Source organism: Taurulus bubalis (genome assembly GCF_910589615.1).
Source record: "Taurulus bubalis genome assembly, chromosome: 6".
Classification (NCBI taxonomy): domain Eukaryota; kingdom Metazoa; phylum Chordata; class Actinopteri; order Perciformes; family Cottidae; genus Taurulus; species Taurulus bubalis.
This window is the reverse complement of record NC_136594.1, coordinates 8,934,810-8,959,675: the sequence shown is the minus strand read 5'-3', so window position 1 is coordinate 8,959,675 and position 24,866 is coordinate 8,934,810. Positions and strand designations below refer to the sequence as shown.

Here is a 24,866-nt window from a genome sequence, read left to right as displayed (position 1 = left end):
GACACAAGGGAGCGCAGGTCTGTGCACCACCAGATCTCTCACCAGTGACAAAGACCCTGGCTCCATGTTTGTGTGCGATAGTCTCCCAACGCAAATGGCCACTTCATCATCCTGCCTGCAACGGTATTCATCTATGAAAATAATTATCAAGGTTGTGCATGGCGCACAGCTCAGAATCAGGACGCACTCGTCTCTCATCTCATGGAAGAGGGGGGGGTCTGTCTGATTCACACAATACACATTAATCCATCAGTAGGGGAACCATTGGCTGCTGTAATTAGTCAAAGCATTGGGGGGGACGGACGGGAGGGACCACCTCTGCCAGTCATATTCATCTAGCGCACCATGAACAGGCGACAATGGAAGTCCTAATGATGGGGTGCTGGAAGAGGTGGACGCGCGATGAAAGATACCTCGTCATCAATCCCCAACGAGAGCGCCGCCGTAACAAGAATGGAGACGTACGGCGCTCTGCAACCCCCATGCCGCACACTGAGTGTGTTTCCACAAACACGATAAATTATTCAGAGCTCATCCATCCTCCTAGGGCATCCGTGGCAGAATTTACTGAAGCACCATTCTTCAAAATAACAACAATTAAAATAACAAAAGGGCCAGCGTCGTGCTGTGGCTCACGCCAACCACTTGTGTAATTAGTAATTAGTTTGGTCATAAAAGGTGTCTGGAAGGCCGGCTCGGGGAGCCTGAAGTGACTGTCGTCTGATGATGAAAGTGGAGGAGAGACAATCTGACAGACGGAGAGAGCGTGGATTAAAAAAAAATAAAAATCTGGGCTAAACTTTGATATACACACCACGCACGCCTTACATGTGAAAGCTCTGAGTTTGTGTGTACTAAAGATAATTTGTTGAGCCGTTCTAATGTCGACCACATCGGCTACTGATGAAACAGAGTCCGGAAGAGTTTTATGTGAAGTAGTAAATCGTGATTTTTTTTTAAAACATCGTTTGGATGCTCTTCAGCGCTCTGGGGTCGGAAATTTGAGAAAGTTTACCAATACAAAAGGACGAATGGCGACGTTCAAGTTCCTCTTTTTATGTGGCCCTGATGCTTTTCCCCTAATCAGGTAACAAAACAGTTATGCCTTCAATTTAATAAACTTTGCTGGTGGGCTCTTTAAGATTTTAAATTGCGCTACTATACATTGTCCATTGACTTCAAACCAGAGCAGGCATCCAAAGAGATACAAAACAAATAGTTTAATTATGAGCTAGTTCAGGATTAGTAAAATGCTTATTTGGAAAGATGAGCGTTTAGAAAAGTGGCGGGACAAGTGAACTACATTAAACTACCGTCCAACACATGGGAGCATTTAAACCAAATAATGCACATTCATTTACAAGGATGTATAAATCCCAGTATGATTCGTTTACTGAAAATCCAATTAGTATAAGGTCTATAATAAACAGTTAGTCAGAATGTTATTGTTATTACTACAACCTGAAGAAGAAAAAAAGCATTAGAAGTATATACCTTTCTTTTTTATGCATTCATCTTATACATGAGTGTCTATATTTGTGTTCTTTCCTTTGTTGACCATTACAGTATCCTGCTGCACCAACCTCATTTCCCTTGAGGGGTATTAAGGTTTAATCTTGTCCTAAATATAATACTAATCTGGCATTAAGACACACTAAAATAAACAATCCCAATCCACTTTCAAGTCGCCTCTATTAATCATCATGTGTTATTGGGATTATCAAACGGCCAGTTTAAAACATGTTAATAGATTCTCTCTGCAGGTCCTGAAGTTTCACAGCACTGCTATTTATATGGCACAATTGTTCATTTGCTGACAAAGACAAATGACTCCCATCCATCAAGATTCAATTAGACAGGGTGGTTTCAGAGACACATGCATCAGTTTGGGGTTTTTTTTGGAAGGGGGGGGTGGCGGCGTAATTCCAGTTTTTTCAAGTCCAAGTTTCTTTTGTTTATAAACAGACACAAGAAACTGATATTAGAACAAGAAAAGCATCAGATATCCTTCTTGGCTATTTTTTATTATTTCATTTGAATCCAGCTGTGGGAGAAAGGGGTGAATACGGAGAGGTAGAGGGAATGTTACTTTCTGCACAGGTTTCCCTTTAAAGCATTTGATGTTATGTAAATGATAAAATGACCTCTATCATAGCAAGCAGGATAAGCGGAGTGAATGTGCTTTCATATATCACCACAAGCGACTGCTCTTCGGCACAAACAGTCATTCATAACCTTTCTGCAAAATTAATTTGGGTACAGTCAATGAGAGTCGCATATGCAGAGGACATTTCTCTCCTTCCTTATTTTATATTAATGCCAGTTCCTATTGGCAGCCCTCAAATTGCTCAAACATTGCTGCTATCCCCAAGATCATTTTGCTTTGATTTGCATAAACCATGTGTTTAGAAATGGGAGAGCGGCGATAGATTGAGGATTTGTCATGTTGAGGACTGGTTGCTTGAGCGCCAGCTCTTTGTCAAACGATGGCAGCGATCACATCGACGGCATCTCCAGACTCAAATTAAAATGAAACCGGACCAAATACCTTCCCACCGAAATTGTTTGGCATGATTAAGTCCCGCCGAAGTGATTTTCTACATGTGCATTAATGCCGTGCCTTCCCACTCCAATGAGGTTTCCAGGGGGCCTTCTACATGTGTGTATGTTAATTCACCTCAGCTAATGTTGTTGACAACGTTCACCAGAGGTAATGTCAGGGTCACAGACCCGGCAACATTTCCATCTTATCCCCTTAAATGACAGCGCATGGATAATGTTCTCCATCCTTATTATTAATCCCAGGATTGACTCATTTAATTTGCCTATTTTAAAAAAAATGAATTTAAATAACGGGATCCAACACAACAGATCTGGGATGAAGAGTTGTAAAAACATATTTAGTAAAAAAAGTATGCACTTGATTAAAGAGAGAATAAATGTACTAACAATCTAAATCTATACATGTGAGCTGAGGAATTTAACCACACAGACAAAGTCCATGTACATTTACATTCTCTGCTTTCATCTCATTCTTGTTAACTCCCCTTTCACTGAATTTGTTGCGAACACACAAGAGTGCACACACTCTCATTACCGAGACGACACAAGCACCTTCCACTCCTCCCAATTAACTCCAATTTATCCAAGAGCTTTCAAAAAGCGATCTGGCGGAAGAAAAAAAAAAAAGAGGGACTGATATTGCATCTCTGCAACATCACCGGCTTGCGAGGATCAAAGTACTCCCATGGGTGGTAGGCAAAAGGCTTCAGACTCCCCACAATGCAGTGCAGCCAAATGAAATAATGCAAATCGAGCCCTAATTACCACCAGCTTAGTGAGCAGCTTCCAATTAGCAGCAATTACACTCACGGTGTAAATTCACCAACAAAAAGCCAGACAATTACACACTAATTATATCAGATTTCAAAGGAGGTAGAAGAGAAAGCATTGGGTTTCGTAAGGTAGTAAATATTGACGAAAAACCAGAATGTTTAACAATGTTTTAGCATTTTAGAATGAAATATGTTGCCTTTGATTTTATTGTTAAATATTAAAATAGCTTCACGGTTTGCATTATTAGAATTATCTCACTGCATAATAAATAGTGTGTACAGACTCTCCATGCTACATCGCTAAAGTGGTACCATCTGTATTTTTGATAAAGGGTCACATTTTTCCTGTGATTTTGACAACATGCATTTAAGGCCATTTATCACCACTACTGTGAGGTAATGAGGGCAGCCACTGGACCAGAGTTGCATAATTCTGCCATTACTGGCCCATTGTAATAATCTTCTGACCTCTACCTCTCAGAGCTGAACTTGAATGGTGTGACAAATCTGAACAAATACCCAACGTTTCCAAAACAAAAACATAGTGGAGAAGCTCAAGGTCGGCTGGGATTGGGAGCCGGAAGAGGGGCTTAAATGTAACAACACACATTAGCCCATGTTGAACCGGCATCACCTCAAATGTCAAAACCAGTCAAATTCACAAAAAAACACTTATTTGTAACTTTTTTTTCGAAGCAATAAATTCCATCGTATTTTTCATTTTTAAACGACAAAAAATTGTTCAAAATTAAACTGATCTTGCTTATTCTGTAAGTATATACACTTTATAAAACAATCTCCATTAAACTCTCTATAATACTCTTTTGTGAGTCCTGCTTCAGGACTACAAGGCTCGGCAATCTCATCGAGCGAGACTGTCTGCTATTCATGAGCACCTCCTCCCCTCTCTCCATCATACGGCTGTGCTCATTATACAGCACTTACATCGCAGTGTGTGTGTGTGTGTGTGTGTGTGTGTGTGTGTGTGTGTGTGTGTGTGTGTGTGTCGCAAGGTGATTGAGACGATCATATAAACAGAAGTCTGACTAACTATAATGGCGATGTAGTTATCTCTTCATTCGAGAAAATAATCTAACAGAGAAGAGGAGGAAAACAAAAGCATCAGCGCTGAAGTCTCTCTTGAATTATAAATAGTACATTTCTTCCAGGGATTTATTATGCTGCTGGAAATGGGGATTTTATATTGTTTAATATTGCCTCGTGAACATCAGACATTGTACTCTTTCAGCTTGATCACATCGTTTTAAATTGCTTATAATTTGATGAGACTTTGTATAGCTAAATTCTTATTTGGTTTTCTTTAATCTTCCAGCCCTCTACCAAGTGTTTATCTATAAATTGTACACAAAATAAATCCAGAATAAATACAAAAGGTCCCAGCATATATTATCAATGTCAGTTCTTAACATCACAGATCTCGCACGTTGAACTCTCCCGGTCCGATCCTCTGGAGGTGTTGCTGAACTTGAACTCAGACACGGGGGTGGGGTGGGGTGGTGGTGGTGGTGGTGGGGGGGCGTGAAGTAAATCTACAGCTGAAGATCTACGAGGGAAAGACGATCCTCAGTCTTCCGCTGCCCTCGTCGCGCATGTTGCTATTTCATGTTGCTATTTCATGTGGCTTTTTCCCTGCTTTAGCTGCTCAAGAAAGAGCTGGAGTCTAAAGATAAAGGCCATTTTTTGGCAAATGGTGAAAGTAGCAAAATAAATGACCTGCTGGTATCATGGTGTAATTACAGTGGCTGGAGGAAGACCAATCTATCACGAGGACGAGGGGTGGGGGGGTGGGGGGGCTGACACGCTGCAAAGGGGTTAGTCAAAGGAGATAGCCTCTGACTAACTACTGGCCCCGGACAATCAATACTCTGCAGATATTGCATTCAGGGAGAAAGGAGAAGAAAAAAAGAAAAGAAAGCCCTAAAAACTTCCCAAATGGCTTTTCATTCAGATATTGATCAGCACCCTTTTATCATGACCTTGCTCCACCAAGGCCATATACTTTCTTAAGGGTATATGAAACTCATAAATCTGAGAGTTGCTACAGAGTCACACTGGGCCTGTGCGCAGCGAGGCAGCGCGGCAGGACGGTGTAATTGGTCTTTCAGGGATGGCGGCCCTCTTTCATACTTCATAACAAGGATCCCATTACCTTCCTGAGCTGCGAGGAGGAGGAGGAGGACGAAACTATACTGATGGCGTTAAATCGAAGAAGCGGGTCTGAAAGATGTAAAAAGGTTTGTAGAAATTGGTTAAACTAAAAAACCTCTCGTCACTTCTCACCTCCCGTGTCTGTAACACACAATATAAGCAAGCCGTCACCGAGTCGTACTGCTACTAGTTTACAGCAGCGACTCACCACCTAGTCACAAGATTGTAGGGCAGTTCATTTTAATAAATAGAAAGGATCTAGTCAAATTCACATATTTGTTTTGTTTAATAAAGAAAAAAAAAAAACACACAAATAGAATTACAAAATTGGTTTGAGGCTGATCTTAAGTATATTTATTATCACAATAACAAAAAATATTACCGGCTATGATGCAGCATGCATCTCAAAGTGAAGAGTAGCCAACAGCTAAATGAAAGGTACAATTGCTCACCATGTACAAATACAAGTGGTAAACATGCAAACTGGATCAAACAACCCAAAAACATAACCACTCATATCCACAATAATGATTAAAAGCAAGTTTTAACGGAGCCACTTGCCTCTTTCTTATCTTTTTTAAATGATCCATTGAGTCGTTTTTTAAACTCCGGTCTGACCTGCAACACTTAACCATGCGAACATATGGACATCATCAGCTGTTAATATGTTCCACCATGACACTCTGTTACTATTCCTTACAGCCCCAGCCACTGTATATACAGTCGAGGTAAATGTTATCATTAAGGCTATATTCTATTCCATATCCATGAGCCAGACTGCACGGTAGGGCCTTCGTGGCACGTTATTTTATGTAACTGATGGAACGCAAGTCTGTCAAACGGGAACGGTCTCCACAGAGACTTGAGGAACATCCTTTTTGTCCCCTTCACAACTTTTTCTGTCCCAGACACATGTCACTGTGCATGATTAGTGAGGTGGAGGGTTTCACATCAAACCCGTTTAAGGACTTTAGCGTCGGAGATCCCTGCATGATACGAGGAGTCGTTTACAAGAAGATGAACATAGCGGCGGCCCATGCGCTGCTCCGTGCAGTATGTTTATGCTGTATGTTTATGACTATCGAGGCAGATGGATGAACAAAACTCGAGCCACTGGCTAATTGGTTTTGAAGTAGCCGGGGCTCGGACTAAAGGAAACAACTGTCTCTGCCTCGGAAGAGACGGGAGCGCTGCAGCTGCCACCGCTCAGTACATCGGGTCATGTTGGTGTTTGGATTGGACGTATTTTTAAGCAAACCAAAAGCTATTATCGGTTATGAATGATCCGTTAAGTACTTGACAAACTTCTGGACTATTTGAATTGTGACGGGCTCATTTCAGAGATTATTATCTCATTTAAAATGTGATTAAACAGACAGCAGGATTTACTGTTGGTGAAATATTTAGTAATATTTAGAAATGTGTTCGCAACAAAAAGATTAGCTACGAAGATTAGAATAAACATAATCAATGTTTAGAAATGAAGCAATTAGAAAATCTGGTGCATAAATCAGAATCAGTAAAGATTGGGTCAACAGTGTTTATTCTTTTTCGCAAATACAACAAAAGGCAATCTGATGATCAGATAAGTCGGCAGCTGCAGAGTTTTCCATCCAGCAAACAAGACGCGCTCTCAACCTTTTACATACAGATTTGTGCGATCACTCACCGCTATGGTTTAGTGTACACTGCAGCGAGAGGATAGGATGTGGAAAAAAATGTCTGTCTTGTCTTTGTCTCCATCTTAACTTTTGATGCTTCAGTAACAAATATCTCTCTCCATCATCTTCCGTTCCATCCGTCTCCCCCTGTCTCTCTCTATCTCTCCCTCTCCCTCCCTCTGTCTGTCTTCCTGCCCCTCACGTGTCATGCATTTCCGAGAGTCAGTGTACTCTAAACAGTTATGTTCTTGTTTCCTATGGTTATGATCTCCACTGACGTGCTGGAGTCCCATTTCCTTTTTCAGCTCTGCCTGCACACTACCAGCGCGGCCATAATGTACAGCGTGTCCATAAAACATGCACGCAAGGCAGCGCCGACACTGAGCAGACCTCGGCTTTAACACATGCATTACATTCAGTATTATGTATCATAATTGTGATTTAAGTCTGGAATGAAAGCATACAAGTAGAGATGAATCGGGCTGCCGTAGTTTCTCATGCAATCATTTATTTAAAAAAAAGGAAAAAACGCCATGTGAACATAAATGTCCTAACTGTAGTCAGCATAACTGCTGTATGTTCAGGGCATAATTAATTGATTCCTTGGGAGGGTGATACAGTTGCAGTCCAGGAGGAGGCTCAACGAGTGGAGAAAAAAAAACTAACAAGGCTGCTGGAACTACAGGACAATGAGCAGTAGAGCTGCAGTTATACGGTTTATTAACTGACTAGTTAATGAACTGAAGATGCATTAAAGGCCCAACAATTTAACTTTTTAATATGATTAATAAAAATAATAAAAAAATACTTTTTAGTAATTAGCTATTGTAATTGAGAAATTCATTGCATTTAAAGTGGAGGAAGCTTTGCCACGCATCAAAATAAAATTTCAACTTTGGAGTTGTTTGCTTATATTGCAGTTATGTGCAGAGTAATGTACAACATAATAAAATGTAGAATAAACATCAAGGGGTTGACTCATTTACAAGAAAAAGTGTCAAACATCTGCTAGTTTTAGGTTATTAAATGTGAGAATTGTGATTTGATCACCAATAATGAATACCTTTGGGCATTGGTCTGCAGAAAATTGTGATTCAACAATTTCTGACATATCACAGACTAAACCATGAATTAAATAAATGCAAAAACAATGCAAAGATTGACCGTTAGAAACAAAAAAAAATCACAAGCTGTAATTGGAAAATTAACAACAATTAATTAACCACAAAATAAAAAGAATATATGAATTGTTTGTGTCATTATCAAGCATGAATGCCAAACGCTTGCTGGTTCCAGTTTCAGAAATGTTATAAATTACTTTTCTGTTTTTATCGCTGCCAATTAGTAATTTCAGGCTTTGGATTGTTGGTCAGACAAAACAAGCAATTCTGAGATAGTGTTGGGCAAAGGAATATTGTGATGAGCCTCTATCTATAAGAAAATAATCCTGATATTAATTCATAATGAAAACAATCATTGCAGACTTAACAATAAATACAATGTATATAGTACTTGCTCTGCCCATGCATCACATACAGTGCTGTTTATCTTATGGGGATATTGTGGAAAGGAAACAATATTTCCTTTACTAAAAAGAATAAATAACTCAAGCTGTAGGACAAAACCCTCCTCAGTATGTTGCATCGCTTCTGTAACATTAGTGGATGAAAAGCAAAAGCCTTTTCTAACTGTGAACGTTCTGCTCCGGCTTCTTTCCCTCAATAGTGCGCTGGAGAAATGACATAGCACAAGATAAAATAGTAATGCTAATATCAATAGTTTGTCCATTACAGGTCAGCTAACTGTCCGGCAGAACAGTTACAAAGCTGTTCTTTTTCGATCTCACAAGGCCGATCAATACGGGGGCATACTGTTTCAATTTTGCCGGCATTGATTTTCTCTATAACACTCCAACCCTAAAGCATTCGTCTTTCTGAAGGAAGGAAGATTTGATTTACTGAAGAAAAATTGGAGTGCACATCACAAAGATTTTTTGCCGAGCGGTAGTGTGACATGCCAAAAGATGGATGTCCCTTGGCTGGGAAGCCTCTAGCCTAAGGGCGTCCATTAGAGCAGTGGTGCTGCAGAAAATGAGCTGCTTATATGAGGGAGGAGGAGCAGCAGAGGGAGAGGAGTCGGTGCTCGAGGTGTGTGTGTGTTTTAGGGGGACTAGCTGTACGTGAGGATTGTTGGAATAAACCCGGAGATAAAAAAGGATGCTGATGCTGGCTTAAAAGGAAAGACGACAAAGTAGGAAAAAGGCAAAACCCCAGAGTATACCGAAACCTCTTAATTTTTGAATAATGCTTCCATTTGCCTCAAACAGACTGGCTACATCAGTGGATTGTCAACAGCAGCTCTGGATTTTAAAAATAAGTGTGCATACTGCTTCTACATCACACTTCAACCTTTTTTCAGCTGCAGCCACCTTCCTTCTACTTCCCTCGCTTCCTGCATCCAGAGTGAATTTCCATGGTACATTAGTCATCCTATTAGAATGCAATAAAGAGAAGGTATGAGAGGGGAAAAAAGAGGAGTAGTGCGAGTCCCCGGAGACTGGGTTGGCGTTCTCCATCATCTGCCCTCATCTCCCCTCTCTGTCCGTCGACTTTGTCTAGGTGTCATATACATGAAAGATGATTCCTGACCCAAATAAACACCGCAGTGGTCTGGATGCTCAGTGGACCCCAAGCTCAAAAAAAGAGGAAAAAAAAAAAACTGATGAGCGATGAGGAGAGAAAAAAAAATGACATCTGCCAGTTGTTTCATTTGTGGCTATCTTGCTAGGTGTTCATTTACTTTTTTTCCCTCCCTCAAAAAGACAGCAGGATGGCATGTTGAACACCTGAGTCTCAAGGCACTGGGACAGAAACGTATGGACGAACAGGTAGTCGCCCTATCTGTCTGGCTGTGGATCTGTCTATGTCTTGACACTAGATGACAGACAAGGGCACAAAAAACGATAGATACCACCTCTGTCTGGTGGAGGAAATCCTCCCTGGACAGCTGGTGATACAACTGTAGTAGATAGTGAAACGAGAAAGGGCAAAGGACAAGGAGTGGGAGAGGAGGAGAAAAGAAATTGTGTGTTGAGAGAAAGAGAGAGAGAACCGCAGACGAAGCAGGGGAATGGAAAAGGGAAAATCACCCAACACCTCTTTTCTCCCGAGGCCCGGGCCGCTGTAAGCTGGATATTAAGACACAAATTGCATTCAGGCGGGTCACACTGTGTCAGAAGATATTAGATGCCTGCCGTGAGGAAACAACAATTCCCATCAGCTTGTGAGAAAATAATATTTTCATTTTCAGACTCTTTATTGAATGGAAACTTTGGGGAATACGTTTTTATGGCGTGTGAGCAGGCAGGCAACAAAAGGTCGTAATCATAGCTGCGTATTGTCTTTGTGTTCCAGGATTTCATTTTCACAGCTGCAAAAAGCATTGCGTGTATCCGCGCTTCCCCTCCCATTTGTATTCACAGGCAGGGATGTTGCTGCATCACACGTTGTGCTGTTGTATTTGGGGAATTAGGGAACACACATCTCTTGTATTAGGACGCTTGCAGGCATGCAGGTGTGTGCACAAGTTGTTGTTTTTCCCCCCTGTGACCATCTTTTCCTTTTACTTGTTCTTTTTTTGGGAGTTCTCAGCACCAGATGTTTCTCCAGTGCCCGCATACCATGGGGCTCTGGTGCGTTGCTGCACCACCTGACCTTCACAGTAATTGACCAAAAATATTGATGTAATGGCACAGGACTGATTGTGATTTATTAAAAGAGCGCTGCACTCCAAGGCCCAGTGCCAATGGCTCCCTGCGCCCATCGGCAGCCATTAGGAAAACCATCAATAGTGCAATGGCATAAAGGGCCAGTAATGGGGGACTTTTCTGGCCAGGGCTCATAGAACACAATCTCCATAGTAAATAGCCTGGTGTGAGAAAACATGAAGACTAATAGACAAAAAGAGATGGAAGTAGATACACCATATCCTGATGTAAGAGGGGAAAAAAATAGAAAAGAAAAAAACAAAAGCAGCCAGAGATAGACTCCTGATCCTATAGCAAACTAACCCTCGCCAGACGAGTCTCTGGAGAGTTGGTTCAGCCTAACAAGCACGAGCCAGCGGCCGTCTCTCCAGCTCACCATTACCCACTACCTGCACAAACAGCCATCATTAGGGAATAGCTGCATTGGATTCTGCTGCCTATTTGGCGAAACAAACACGGAGGATAGGGTTCCCTCTGTTCTTAATGGGAGCGGAGCTGTTTAAATGGCTTTCATCTCTCTCTCCAGTCAATGCATCATTCAACCCACAGCTGACGTTTTCACCTTTGCAAATCTAATTTAATCAAAGCCATGAGTATCGGGGGATGAGAAAGATTATGATGAGATTAAAACCATTACAGTGGTTTGAATAATTTCAAGGCTGAGAGAAATGACGTGCTTTGAACACGGTTCATGAAAAAAAACTAAACAGGTGCATCCTCTTGATTAAAGGGGTTTCTCTGCAAGGCTCACTTAGCCTCTAAAATACCCTTGCGTATGGGGAACAAAATATAATTGTGATAAAATGGAGAAACAAAAGGATTTGTCTTTTTTTTTTTACATTTACAAAAAAACATTAAATGTTTGATTATGCGTGTGTGTGTGTGTTTTTCTTCCGCCATTACACTAAATTCTAAAATATTTTACAAAGTAAAGTTTAATAACAATCTTACTTGAAAGGAAAATGACAACAATGTAAAAACTTCCAGAATGAGCTTTGCTTTGAGACTTGTGTTTTACCTTTTGGAAGAGCTTCCCCAGGCTCCATGTTTGTCAGTCAGGATGTTGACTATCTTCTGGATGAGCTGTGTGGCGGTCATGTGATCGCGGTACTTGGCCGCTCGGATCAGGTGGTCGCACATCTTCTCCTCGTCTCGCTTCTCCGCTGCGTACTGAGCGCAGTTCGACTAGGAACGAGACAGAAACGGTGCATTATACATACCGTAAGTGAAGGCATCACGAGCGCGTACATTGCAAAGAGGTGCACAAATGTGTCAAGAGACTGAATTTATATGACATGTACATTACAATGTGTGCTCGTAACTTGTGGAACATATGTGGGAAAAAGCGTTCTATAGTAATGATACAATGCAGACACATATAGAAACTCCAGTCTGAGTCCAACCAAATGAAAATCATGGGGTCATTTCTGTCCTCATGTCATGTTGATTAATAACAGTGGACACGCATTTACTAATGCCCTCCGGCACACCAAATCACATACCCACAATGCACAGGGAGGACATTTTTCTCTGTCGGAATTTGTTATCAGAATGGGCCTTTGAACTCTGCGGCGATGGGAAAAGTAAAACACCGTCTGAAAATAACTGCTATAATTTGAAACAGTGTTTTGATTTCCATCTGCTTTAGAATAAATTTCAAACTCACGTTGCGCTCATAGCTTTGAAAGTATTGTTTCAAAGTTAAATTCGTATTAAAAGGGACAGGGAGAAAAAGAATAAAAACCTGCTATGTATAGTAACAGCTGGAAATTCACATGAGGCTTGTGTTGGTGCATTTATATTTTCCTCTTCATGCTCTCAGAACAGTTGCAGCATGAAGAACAAAAGCTCATTTGATTATTAATGGGTCTTCAGTTGTATATTAATGTTCTTATCAAATTAACCTTAAAATAACCCATTGGCATTAGCCCAGATGCATGGCTGAACAAGTGCAACCTGCTTTCCCAAAGTTACCAGTAAAGCGCTTTATAATGGGTCCTCCTCTTCAATTTGAACGACAACATTTCATATCTGACAGAAAATCTATAGGTATAAATCAAATTAGAGGGGCTTTCCTGCAGGCCACTGGGCCTTAATTATCAATCTATGTCTCTTTGTGTGGCATTAATGTGGGCCTTGACCTTCCAGCACGGTGACCTGGGAAACGGCTAAATAAAGGGAGTACGGAAAAGGACATTTCAGTAAGGGTTTCACATTTTCAACCAGAGAATGCTTTGCCTTGCTGTGCGCGTGCGCGTGTGCGTGTGTGTGTGTGTGTGTGTGTGTGTGTGTGTCGCATGTCCATTAATCTTGATCAGTGGTACTGAAGGCAAGCAGGAATTGGGGCAAGTGAAAGGCTGGACCAAAGAAAGGGAATAAGAGGATAGTGTTTTAAAAGCTACAATTCTAGCTACGCCAAGCATTTTATAATTGCATCTGTTAAACTTTAAACAGAAAACTATTTGTCCATTAAAAAAAGAAACACTTATATGTATAAATTAATGTAAAAATTATCAATTTTGCCAAAATAAATGGATATGTGGATTTCCGTCCTTTAAACATATTAGTAAGCCTATGAAGTCTATTTCCATCTGCCCCTGTCTGAGACATGTAAAGTCTGCAGTACTAATCAACAGTGCTGGGTTCAAACTCATAACCATAAACAAACACTTCATCACCTGTGTGTTGAGCCTGCCCAAACACCCAAACCCGCCATGCTGTAATGGGATTTTCTCATATCCGAAGCCAAAGTCGACTACAGCAGAAAAGGCGAAATTCACAGACTCACCCTTAAAATAACAACCAAAAAAGCTGAACACACCAGTTGTGCCATTAAAACCCAACGTCGGGTTTGCTCGTAAGTGGAAAAGACAAGTCACCGTTAATTCCCGGGGTCATTCCGTAGATGTGAAGTCAGAGAGTGCGCCGGGGTATTATGAAGGACTTATTATGTTATGTTATTATGAGGGTTAAAGCGAATAACTAAATCTCACAGTTGGCACTATCCTGCATTCGCTTCTCTCCAGGTCCGCTGACAGGATAAAGGGTTAGAAACTAGAAAGGAGCTTTTTGGGTATTTTCAAAACAAACAGTTCTTTCTTTCCGTTCAAGGAATGCCGAGGAAACATAAGAAATACATTAAAAGTATCTGTTCCTATTTGCAATTAGAAACATGCCTTTTTTTCTTTTCTTTTTGGAGTGACTAAAGCGGTCAGTGGGCATATTTTGTCAAAGAAAACCACCATAAAGAGACACGCTGGGAGACAAGCGCTTCCATTTACAAAGTTAAAAGAGTGCAGCTGAAGAAAAGGGATGGCAGACTCCGTGCCTCTGGTAACTTCCTACCCAGACAGCCACCGGGGCGCAACTCGCTGGCAGTGAGACCGTTATGACTTGCGACACTGTAATCATGGGCAGCACCTTCCATTACATGGCCCGGCTGACAGGGTCGCCCAGCGTGAGTGCCGGGCTCGGCCGGAGGAGACAGCTTGGTGAAGACGAAATGATAATGGCTGGCATTAATCGAGTCAATTACACTGAGTCGTGTCTCCCACAATTCATCAACAGTTCAAGTAAATAACTATGGATGTGTGTCGGAGTTCGGGGAGGGAATGGGGTTGCTGGGGGAAGTGACTGGGGAGTGGAAGGAACAGTAATCATCTCGAAAAAAATCCCATCATGAAGAAGATGGTGACACGCACATCCAGACACAACGCTTTGAAACGTGTGACTGTTAATCGCATTACCGAGCCTCTTTCGGAGCCCGAGAATGAAACGCATCAGATATTTTGATGTTAGAAAATTGTTGCTGTGGTTATCACTGCCAAGCGCTCGTGTTTTTTTTTTTGCCGCGGCGATTCTACAAATAATAAGCAGAGGGAAGGGATGAGTTTCACAGTGGTGGTGCTGCAACAGTGTCAGCCTTATCTGAATGCTGTAGTTGTTGTCAGATGATGCCTCGACTCCCCTCCTTTTGTCCCTCGCTGGGTCGAGAGGGTTAACCAGTATAATAGGCTGGAGAATGGAGGCTCATTACAAGATATCAGCCCTATGTTTATCAATTAGAGTGACAGAAAAAAAGGTCCAGCGGTGTTCCTGCACACAGTGAGCCTTCAACGCGCGCCGACTGACAGAACCGGGGTCTCAGGGTTCTGTCGGGGAACAGGAGGAAGAAACAAAACCAGCAGAGATGTTATTAAAGCGCTTGATTTGCAATCTCTTGACACTGGTGGCACATCAGGGCTGCACACTCTCCAAGGCTGGGCTATTGCTCTGCGAGAATCTCCAATTTCTCACATCCGTCGACAAGCACTCCCAGAGGGTTTCATTTACAAACGGGCAGAGAAACTGTCCAGAGGAAGGCGAGACATCAGGCTCGTCCTTGTCTCGTATCAAAGAATGCAAATATAGTACAAATAAATTCCTCCTGGATCACAATGGAGGTCTAGGGAGACAAGACGGTGAAATGAGAAAGGAGGATGGGGTCGGAAAACAAAAGTAGATGCTGAACCAGTCTACCAATTGGTTTCAAAGAGATTCCCTTGCACTTGATCTCTTGGCCTCTAGTTTTCAAATTGCAACATAAAATGTCACCAGGGGAATACAGACAATGGGCTAGGGAAGAAACGAGTGAAAGGAAGAGGAGGGGGAGAAAAATGAGGGCTTAAAAGTACAATGGCGAACAAAAGTCACCAAATGACAATGCCTGACAGCCACTTCAATTCTGAAATGATGCCCCTGTCATGCCGTGCTCCCAAGTATTGATTTTTTTCTTCTTCTCTTGGAGCACAGGAGGGGGAAAAAAAAATAATCTAATCCCGTTGAAACAGATCCCTCTCTGCTGGCTCCGGCACATTGCTAGCGGCCATCAAGGTTAACGCAGGCGCAACACTCATCAAAGTATCTGTCTCCTCCTCCTGCTCCTCCCCTCACAGTCTGTGGCTGTTCTGTAATGGACTGGTCACCATGCTCAACTGGCAGCCTCTTCATCTCTTTTACCCAGAAACCGCTCGTCTCTGCAAAAACGCACCCTGCTCTAACGCCACATCAGTCTGCGTTGCTGCCATCTTTTCGCGATGACTCCAGCTCGGCTTCAAGGTCATGCCGCGAGAAAGATCGCTCATGTCGTCTGGAGGTGAAAAATAGTCAAATGAAGAGAGGACGCAACCGGATGAGAAATACACGGTCGTCTGGATTGGCCGTTGCCTGAAAACACAGCTACAGCGTATAGCAGCGCGGCGCTGAGCTCAGGCGGAATTTGAAAACACATTCTTATCAACAGTATGAAATTAAAGCAGTAAACACTCAAGTTTCTTGCATGTAGAAAACCATTGCAAAAGATTTGTATTCAGAGATGCAAGCCTTCACCTTCAGCTACTCATGGAAGAAATAAACGAGAACATTCCCTGCTTAAAAAAAGGGACTCTAACGCGGTGAATTCAGCAGGATCGAGACTACGGTTCCCAAACAGTCTTGTGGAACCCACTTCTCCTGTTTTACCTCCTGCTGTCTTCAGTGAAACAGTCCATGTTTTACAGTAACATATACAAAATAAAAACATCTACCAAGAAGGGACAGACAGCCATGCTGAAAGATGCCAACTTGCTTTACATTTTTGACAATAAAGTCAGCGTTGTGTTTTACAAGAGCTACTGCCGTCCAGTCTTGAGGAGCTTTTTGTTCGCCTCTTTATGAAATTAATCCATATCCTGATGGTTGCACCAAAATACTATCACAATTATAGACATGTTCTGATTTTTTTTTTTTGCCCCTCATTCTTTTGACATTAGTTTTGCCCATAACAAGGTGCCCGGGCCTCCAGCCCTGCTGACATGCTACATTACAGTTGCGACAACTACATGACAGCCAGCTATAGTTGGTGGCAGCCATCAGTCGGACCGCTGTGGAGGATGTGGTGTAAAATAGCCTTTGGGAGTTGTGGCTCTCTTTCTGTGTGTGTTTGAGTAACTTTTGATCAGCAGATTGCTTCTGGAACAATAAAACTAAACCTCAGGTTTTTGTGGAATCAATATACTGATCAGCCTGCCGGTTTAAAAGAAATGGAGATGGCTCAGGTTGGGTCAGCTCTGGATCTAACTTAATCTATGACAGTACATCACAATTACATTACAAAATACTATTAAAGTGCATCCCAGGCTCTCTCTGTGAAAAGCCCTGTGATGCACACGTTTCCAGAGACCACTGCTATGATAATACAACATAATGAGCATCAGCTCAATGCTAATGTCATTAATGTGGGGAAAGCAGCAGATCGTTTTACAAGCTCAGCCGAGGGAGGACAATGACGCCAAGCACTAATTAGCCGCTATCGTCTGGCTTTCACAGGATCTCTCAGTCAATTCAATTACTCCATATAACAGCAGAAGATGAATCAAGGGGGTCACAAAAATAAATAAATAAATATCTATATATATAAATAAATAAAAAGACTGAGTAGAAGGGAAGGGTAAGAAAGAATAGAAATGACTTGGGTCTTGCTCACTCTCCCCTATCTGGACCTTCTTATCTGCCCTTGTGCCTCTGAGCCCACCACATTTCATCCCTAATGAACAGCCCCATAAAAAGAAAGAGTTCGATTTCTCTCTCCTCCTTTCTATCTCTTGGGCTCCCCACTCTTTCCTGCTCCTCTGGAAGATATCAGAGTCTATCATTTGCTGTGCTGGGCAGCAGCATCCGATCCGCAGATCTCCTTCACATTAAGGATCCTTTTAGATAGAGAACCCTAAAAGGTAATTGGATTTCCCCCTAGTTATCTTCATCTGTTTCACCCTAAGCCCAGTGTAATAACTTACTCTCAGGGCTAAAGATAACTCAATTCTGTCCCATAGAGAGCCACTGAGAGTGCGAGTGAGAAAGGGAGAGAGAAGGCATACGTTACGTCTCTGAGGCAAACGGGTATCTAAATCCTCCATCACTGCCTTCAAAAGGATATGAACTCTGACAAGGAGCAAACATAAATTTGTTTTTATGTATTGAACCATTCTCTTTTCTGGTGCCTTGGTATTGCTGCGGCTGTGGAACTAGAGCATGAGCTCTTAAAATGCAGAACAGTATAGTGAGGCAGATTATGTTCTGGCAATGACTGAGCAGAACTCCACACTTCCAGTGTAACACAATATCAAAAGTGAGTCATTTTGGAGGCCTGCTTGGAGGTTTCTTTCTCACAAAATAATAACCAACCTTTAGTGTCACGCCAACACAATACAAAAGGGACAACATCTTAAAAAAAAAACCTGCGAAACAGCTGAAAATTATTTCATAAACCATCCACCCCCGCTCTCAGGGGGGATGTTTCATTGGCCTGTTATTTTTATTGTGGCAGTGCAAAATGAAACCGTTGGCTCTAGCAGGCTCAAGCAGAGCTTGTATGGAGGCAAAAATCAATACAGCAATATCAGAGCAAGACTTATCAGGGCTTCACTTCTTCTCAGAGGTCACAGAGGAGCAACTGCATTTAAGGGGAATTCAATTGTGAAACATAGTTTGGGACGAGCTGTGCCGGTATCTGATTAAGGCCGGCTGGAAGGCTGCAAAGCGAGAGTGAGTTCCCAATGACTATAGCAAAATACAACTAAACAAAAGTTATGGCTTTCCATTTGTTGTGGATTTGAAGTCAATTGAGTGACATTTCATGGGACTGATAGCGGTACTTCATTTGGAATTAACAATCCCTGAACTGATAACACTACACACAGTATTGCGCTGCTATACGCACAATCTCTTTATTTAATACATATGACTGTAGAAAGTCTACATCCTTGGTTCCTGTCCTTTGCACTCTGACCAAATAAGCATCAAAGACTTTTTTTTTTGTCATGTTTTCATGCACGCTTGTAATCAGATAAATGACTGTACATTTGCGAAAGGTTTATGTAATAACAGGACTGGAATTATGTTAGTTAAATAGCTTATTGTTATGTCCAACTCCTGGTATCTAGACATAAATTACTTTTAGCATCATTTGTACAGAAGATTCTGCTCTGAGAAATCTGGTAAAACACACAAACGGGACTGAAAACAACAACAAAAAGCTGAACAGTCAGTTGGATTTGAAGAACAAAGGGACAGCCAGGTTGTTCTGTGCAATGCCAAACTACTGCATGCCAGGTTAGGAATCAGGGACTAATGCCTGGGAGTTTGAGAAATGGAGAACCATCCAAGGCAGCGCAGGGCTCATTTGTATTTTTGCAGACTTGCTGCCAGTCACAAAACATACCCTGAGCCATTTCTCTGCTGCCACTGCATGCATACATACATACATACATACATACATACATACATACGCTTGTGCAAGACCACAAAGACTGTACACCTTTTCATAAAGTATGCAGTATGGATAAAACAACTGCCGTAACAACCTAGTAGAATATAATCATGCTCCACCAGTCTGTTTTGATAGTGGCAAGTGGAGATCATGTGGAGATAATGTGTGCAAATGACTGACTCCCGGAGCAGAGTGAGTAATAAGGCTTCACAAGAACAGAATGACAATTACACAGAAAAGCCGCCTATCAAAGAAAGAGCAAAACATGGCAATCGTAGACAAAACTTTGATGTGCAGGAGTTGTGCCCCCACCCCTCTCATTGACTTCCAGCACTCTTGAGGGATTTTACGTTACCCGAAAGTCAGAGAGACCCTTCATTGAACCGTAAAAAAAAAAAACATCACATTTTACTGCAAAGTGGGGGCCCAGGGCTGAGGCGGTGGGTTTACACACAGTCAGCCCTTCAGGCCAGCACCTCTCAGGTCTGTCTGCGGATTTTTAGTGCTGTTGGGTTCTTGAGAAATGAGGGGAGGGAGGGATGGAGGAGAGGGGAGGATGCCATATTCCTGTCACGGGCAAAATACACCCCCAGCGGGAGTATAATGGACAGGATCTCAGCAGGAAATGATTTTGGTGAGATCTAGAAAGCATGAGGTGAACTGGGAAACGGGCAACTAAGGGTGCCCATGGGTCAGGATGGGGTTGGCCCGGCAGCTGAATGGCAACATTTGTGCTGAGAACTGGTAGGAAGAGGAGGGCGAGTTAGACGGAGAGGCACGAGGATAAATTAACACTACACAATGTTTGGTTAGCGATACGTGCCAAGCTTGATCACCAGCCTCAAACCTCTCCAGTGTGTACGCAAGTCTGTGTGTTTGTTCACGATTAGCACACGTTTAAAGCAAACATTTACCCTCTAGTTTTGCTGTGACAGATCTTCAAGCTTGATGGACAAGTTCTGAGTAGTCGTTGGATCAGATCCACTGTGCTCTCCCTTCCGTGTTTTCATTAAATATATATTCACTGACAAAGCATACAGTGGGAATATCAAACTATTAAACATATCTATCAAAGGAGTCTTAGTGCAATGGGCCTTAAGCTACAACTGGACTTTATTGTCCGAGCTTAGCAAGCCTCGAGCTCCTGTGATCTCACAGGAGGAAATGTGGTATGACAGATTGTGTTTGGTTAACATTTCTTTCTTGGTACAGAAAAAAAAAAAAAAAAAAAGAGTCTGCACTGGAATCCTTCACCCGCCTTATCATCCTTCATTCTTCCAACCTACAATTAAAGTTTAAATCTGTCATTCTTTATTGATATATCTTTGAATAAATCTGTATGAAAGAGTGTGGGAAAACAGGTTTTGGACACTCTTCTATTGAGAAATGCTGATGAGATTTGTCAGCTCGCACATTCATTCCAATTTACTCACTTCAGAAAATCATCTTTTATGCAATCTGATTGCCTGGTCACACCGACTGGATACCACCAATACAGTAAAAAACCTTCACGAATGCAACACTTCATGCTTGAAAAGTTACAGATGTACGCTTTATGTTGCAGAATATAGCTTCCATTTGTGTCAAAATGTGCGACAGCAGGCTGCAATCCCACATCGCTAACATCATTATGTTTTGGATAGACCTTAAAATTGTTCTACACCTGATGCCTATGTGGTTCGCTTGACGCTTACATAATAAATTGTGTGACCGTGCAGCTTCTCACCTCAAACTCTGCATGTTTATGGATGTCTTCAGCTCTCTGTCGGCTCAGGATAAATTCAGCTTCATTAGCCACACGAACCAGGTGGTCCTTCATGGTGTGGCTCAGCAGCCTAGGGAGAGGGCAGATGGACATCAGCTTACTGGAATACTACATCATGTATTTAAAATTATTTAAAAAAAAAGGTATATGGAAGTACATTTTTATCAGTCAGAGGGGAAAATGTCAGATTGCTGCTTAGCAATATCATAAAATCTTGAGCTTCAGAATACTTAAAACATCTGTTTAACACTATGATATCTGGGGTCGAAGAGAATGAACAGCCATGTAATATCCAGAAAATGCTGGAACAGAGCCGTGCAAAATAAGCAGAAAATCTAATTTGGAAACAAAAACCAAACCAGATAGATCCTTTAACTGCGGTGCAGGTGCTAATTGATTTGTTAATGATATGCATCTGACAAGAGGGAGGATCTCTCCCCATGTTGCAACATGTGTAGACTACCTCCCTCTTCTTATCAGCCTTGATGAAACATGCATGTTTCGTGTGTGTGTGTGTGTGTGTGTGTGTGTGTGTGTGTGTGTGTGTGTGTGTGTGTGTGTGTGTGTGTGTGTGTGTGTGTGTGTGTGTGTGTGTGTGTGTAAGAAACCTCTCTGCAGCCCTAAAGGTCAGGACTGTGCAAAGTGGAACAATAACAGACCAGGGGCCAGAGGGGGGGCGTAGGCTGGGATTGACTGTGGGGAGGGGGTTTATGGACCAGAGGATGACTGTAACCTAAGACTGCTGTTTCAGCACAGGGCAGCAGGGGAGCGGAGGTGCTGGGGCCTCTGCCGCCTCTCTGGCCCTGTCGAGGCCCCGCTATCAATAACCAAGCCACTGCCCTTCTTTATGGCGCTCTGTGCTCAAGACTGTACATATGGACAAAACAGACATCTCTGAAAACATTATGAAAATAAAACAGCTACATTCAATACTTTAACTACCACATAGAATACCATTTAATACCTGGTTGACCGTCATACCAAAGTGTCAAGAAAAACTATTCCCATAATTATATTCATTTTTATTCAGTAGTTCCCCAATGATATAATCAATTAAACTAATGTGACCCACTTCACTGTTCCTAGCTACAATAGCTATAGCAGGAGTGCCAGTGTTTTCTCTAGGTCTGATAGTGCAGAATTAATCTCCACCAAAAAAACATTTGTAACATTCTCCTGCACACCAAATCCACTGTCGAACCCCGTTTTATCTACTTTCTTTCCACAGAAAAGAAAAAAACATGGAATTACACAAAACCTAATCAGGATTGACAGTTGCGTATAGCAAACAATCTGGATTTAATCAAATAAAATGATGACCAGTTGGAATTGGTAGGTTATTTCAGCTAATCCTGTTGTAATCATGTATAAATGACCAACAAAGAGACAGGCCAGACACACATTAGCATACTGAACTTTCACGTTTAACCCCGACTTGAGTTATGGTTGTGAAAGTGTACAAATCCTGTGCTCAACAAAGAACTCGTAGGACTGCAGTACATTGCTCGTCTCATTAGCATTACTGTGGATTAGCCTCTGACGATTCTAAAAGCAGAGGATCAATAATGGAAGAAGGGGCTCTCTAAATCTGAAATTGATGAGTTTAAGACTAAGAAGAGGAAGTGATGTGGGGATGAGAGCATCTTATTAGGAAGAGATTGGGAGACTCATTTGTCGGGCTAATTGAAAAAAATAAGACAAAAAAATAAAAGGCAGCGGACAACAGAAGAGATGAGTACAGGCAGATAAAGGCTCAACCAGAAAGCCATAAACTGACAGAGGGACAGCAGGAAATCAAGAGCGATTTCCCAAGTGTCACAGAGGAACCAGCGATCAGAGCCCGTCACCTTTTACCTAACCTCTCCTTTCCCCAAATCCCTGAGGGATGAGCTCGTATTGAATGGAGCCTTGAACTCATGGATCGTCCATCCTCTCCCAATCTCTTCTAACAAGCCCCCCCCGATCATTGATTGTTGTCCAGGATCTTGAATAGCCACCCTATCACAAGGGCCTGAGGGATCTTGGGGGGGCCTGAGGGGCTGTGACGTGATCCAGGAATGGTGAAATTAGAAAGTGGCTGACGGTTAGAGGTTGGAAAGATGATGAAGAAGTGCCGCTGTGAGGAGAGCGAACAGCACATAGCATGTGAGAGTTACCCACCTGCCTTCGTTGACCAACTCGATGAAGGCGAGACCTGCATTCTTCTGTATGGAGTTCTGCCATTCCTGCAGGCAAACACACAAAATATCAACGCCAGCACTGAAATACCATTAACAATTTACAGAAAGCACATTTTACACATGGTCCAGTAGATCACTGATCCAATACAAATGCAGATGATTACATTAAAATAGTGACAATGCATTCCCCCCACACAGGCAAATATCATAAGAAAACAATTGAAATGTGATGGCAGCTGAGTCTAAAAGATACTAAAGAAATACCCCAGTTTATTTTTGGGAGGAATCAAATAGTTTTCCCAGTTTCAGTCCAATAAAAAAAATTAAAAAAAATTTAAATTTTTTTTTTTTTTTAAAAATCACTAACATTTATTTTTATTGATCAACAGTCAAAACTCCAAATATATTCAGTTTACAATTATATAAAACAGAAAAGCAGGAACCTTTTGAGAGCTGAAACTGGGAAATGTTTGCCATTTGGCCTGAATAATTACCTAAAAGATTTATATATTTTAAAAATAGCTGCAGATTACTTTGAAATCGATCGATTAATTGGTCAAATTCGGTTTGAAACTTCTTCAAACTATTCATAAACGTACTCTGCAGAAATCATCCTGGTGACTGAGTGGTTTACGCTCAGTGTATAAGCTTTCCTGCCACTGCAGGTCCCCAAAGTCAAATGAAACATCATCTAAAAAAGCCTCAGCGACTGCTTTTGTCAGCATAATCAGCTGGCAAACTAGTGGAAAGTGACAGAGCTGTGTTGAGAGTACATTTATCACAAGTAAATACACAAATTTCCTCCTCTTTGACTTGCGTTATGGTTCAAGGTGTCAGTCTAAACAATCCAACCGCAGCCGTGTGCGACTTTAAATCCTCCATTTCGGAGGGACAACGAGAGAAGGCAAACTCAGCGGTCATCGTCTCTCATGTTCTGTTCAATATTTCAACACCTTCAACACAACCGTCAAAAGAATAATAAAGCAACAAGGTCATGGGGCCTGTCTGAACCTCAGAGCTTTTTCCCCCTTCTTCCTCTCAGGGGGAGACGAAGAAATATGCCTGAAAAACCTCAGGTTAGAGCCCTAAACTACAACAAAAAAAAAAATAATCACAGCTTGAAGTCACCACACATTCCACATTATTCTGCTTTTATTAAAATCAGTCAGTTGTTGATAAATGTGTTAGATTCATTTTTAACAGTGGAGAAAATGTAAAAAGACAAATAAAAAGAATGTACTCTAAGAAATTCTCCTTTTGAACAAAGTGCAGAGAAGACAGATGTTAATCGAGTTAATTTAATTCAGCTGCAAAACAGCCATCGAGTGAAAGCCACGCAACGTGTACGTGTATCTAAGCATACGCGTCGCTGTCATCGTCTCTCGAGCTGATAGAGGAAGCGCTGTGTTTACGCAGCGACTGGCCTTTCAGTAAACCGAGAGCCCACGGGGACGAGGATATCAGCGCTACGAGGAGGAAGGAAAGATCAATTTACAAGCATTTCTTTAAACACATCCAAACATATTTGTACACACGTGATTATTTTCCAAAAACCATACGGTTGTTTTCTTTTAGCTCAACAAACGTAAAACCATCAGAACCAATCATGCGCCAAGGCAATGGAAACCACACTTCCGAAAAGCCTGCGCACCGTCACTCTGTAACCAACTGTGCGTCACGCGGACAACAAACTCACACTTAACCTC

The 24,866-nt window shown here is 41.8% G+C and overlaps 1 protein-coding gene across 1 annotated transcript in view; it reads right to left on the bottom strand.

Annotated features, from left to right (window-relative positions):
- lrba (LPS-responsive vesicle trafficking, beach and anchor containing) overlaps positions 1-24,866 on the bottom strand; it is a gene marked incomplete at its 5' end in the record, with an annotated part of 181,654 nt that overhangs the window by 81,293 nt on the left and 75,495 nt on the right. Inside the window, 3 exons of the mRNA XM_079220303.1 lie at positions 11,950-12,116; positions 20,942-21,050; positions 23,141-23,205. Of these exons, the coding sequence (XP_079076429.1) occupies positions 11,950-12,116; positions 20,942-21,050; positions 23,141-23,205 (341 nt within the window). The remainder of the gene's footprint in view (positions 1-11,949; positions 12,117-20,941; positions 21,051-23,140; positions 23,206-24,866) is intronic.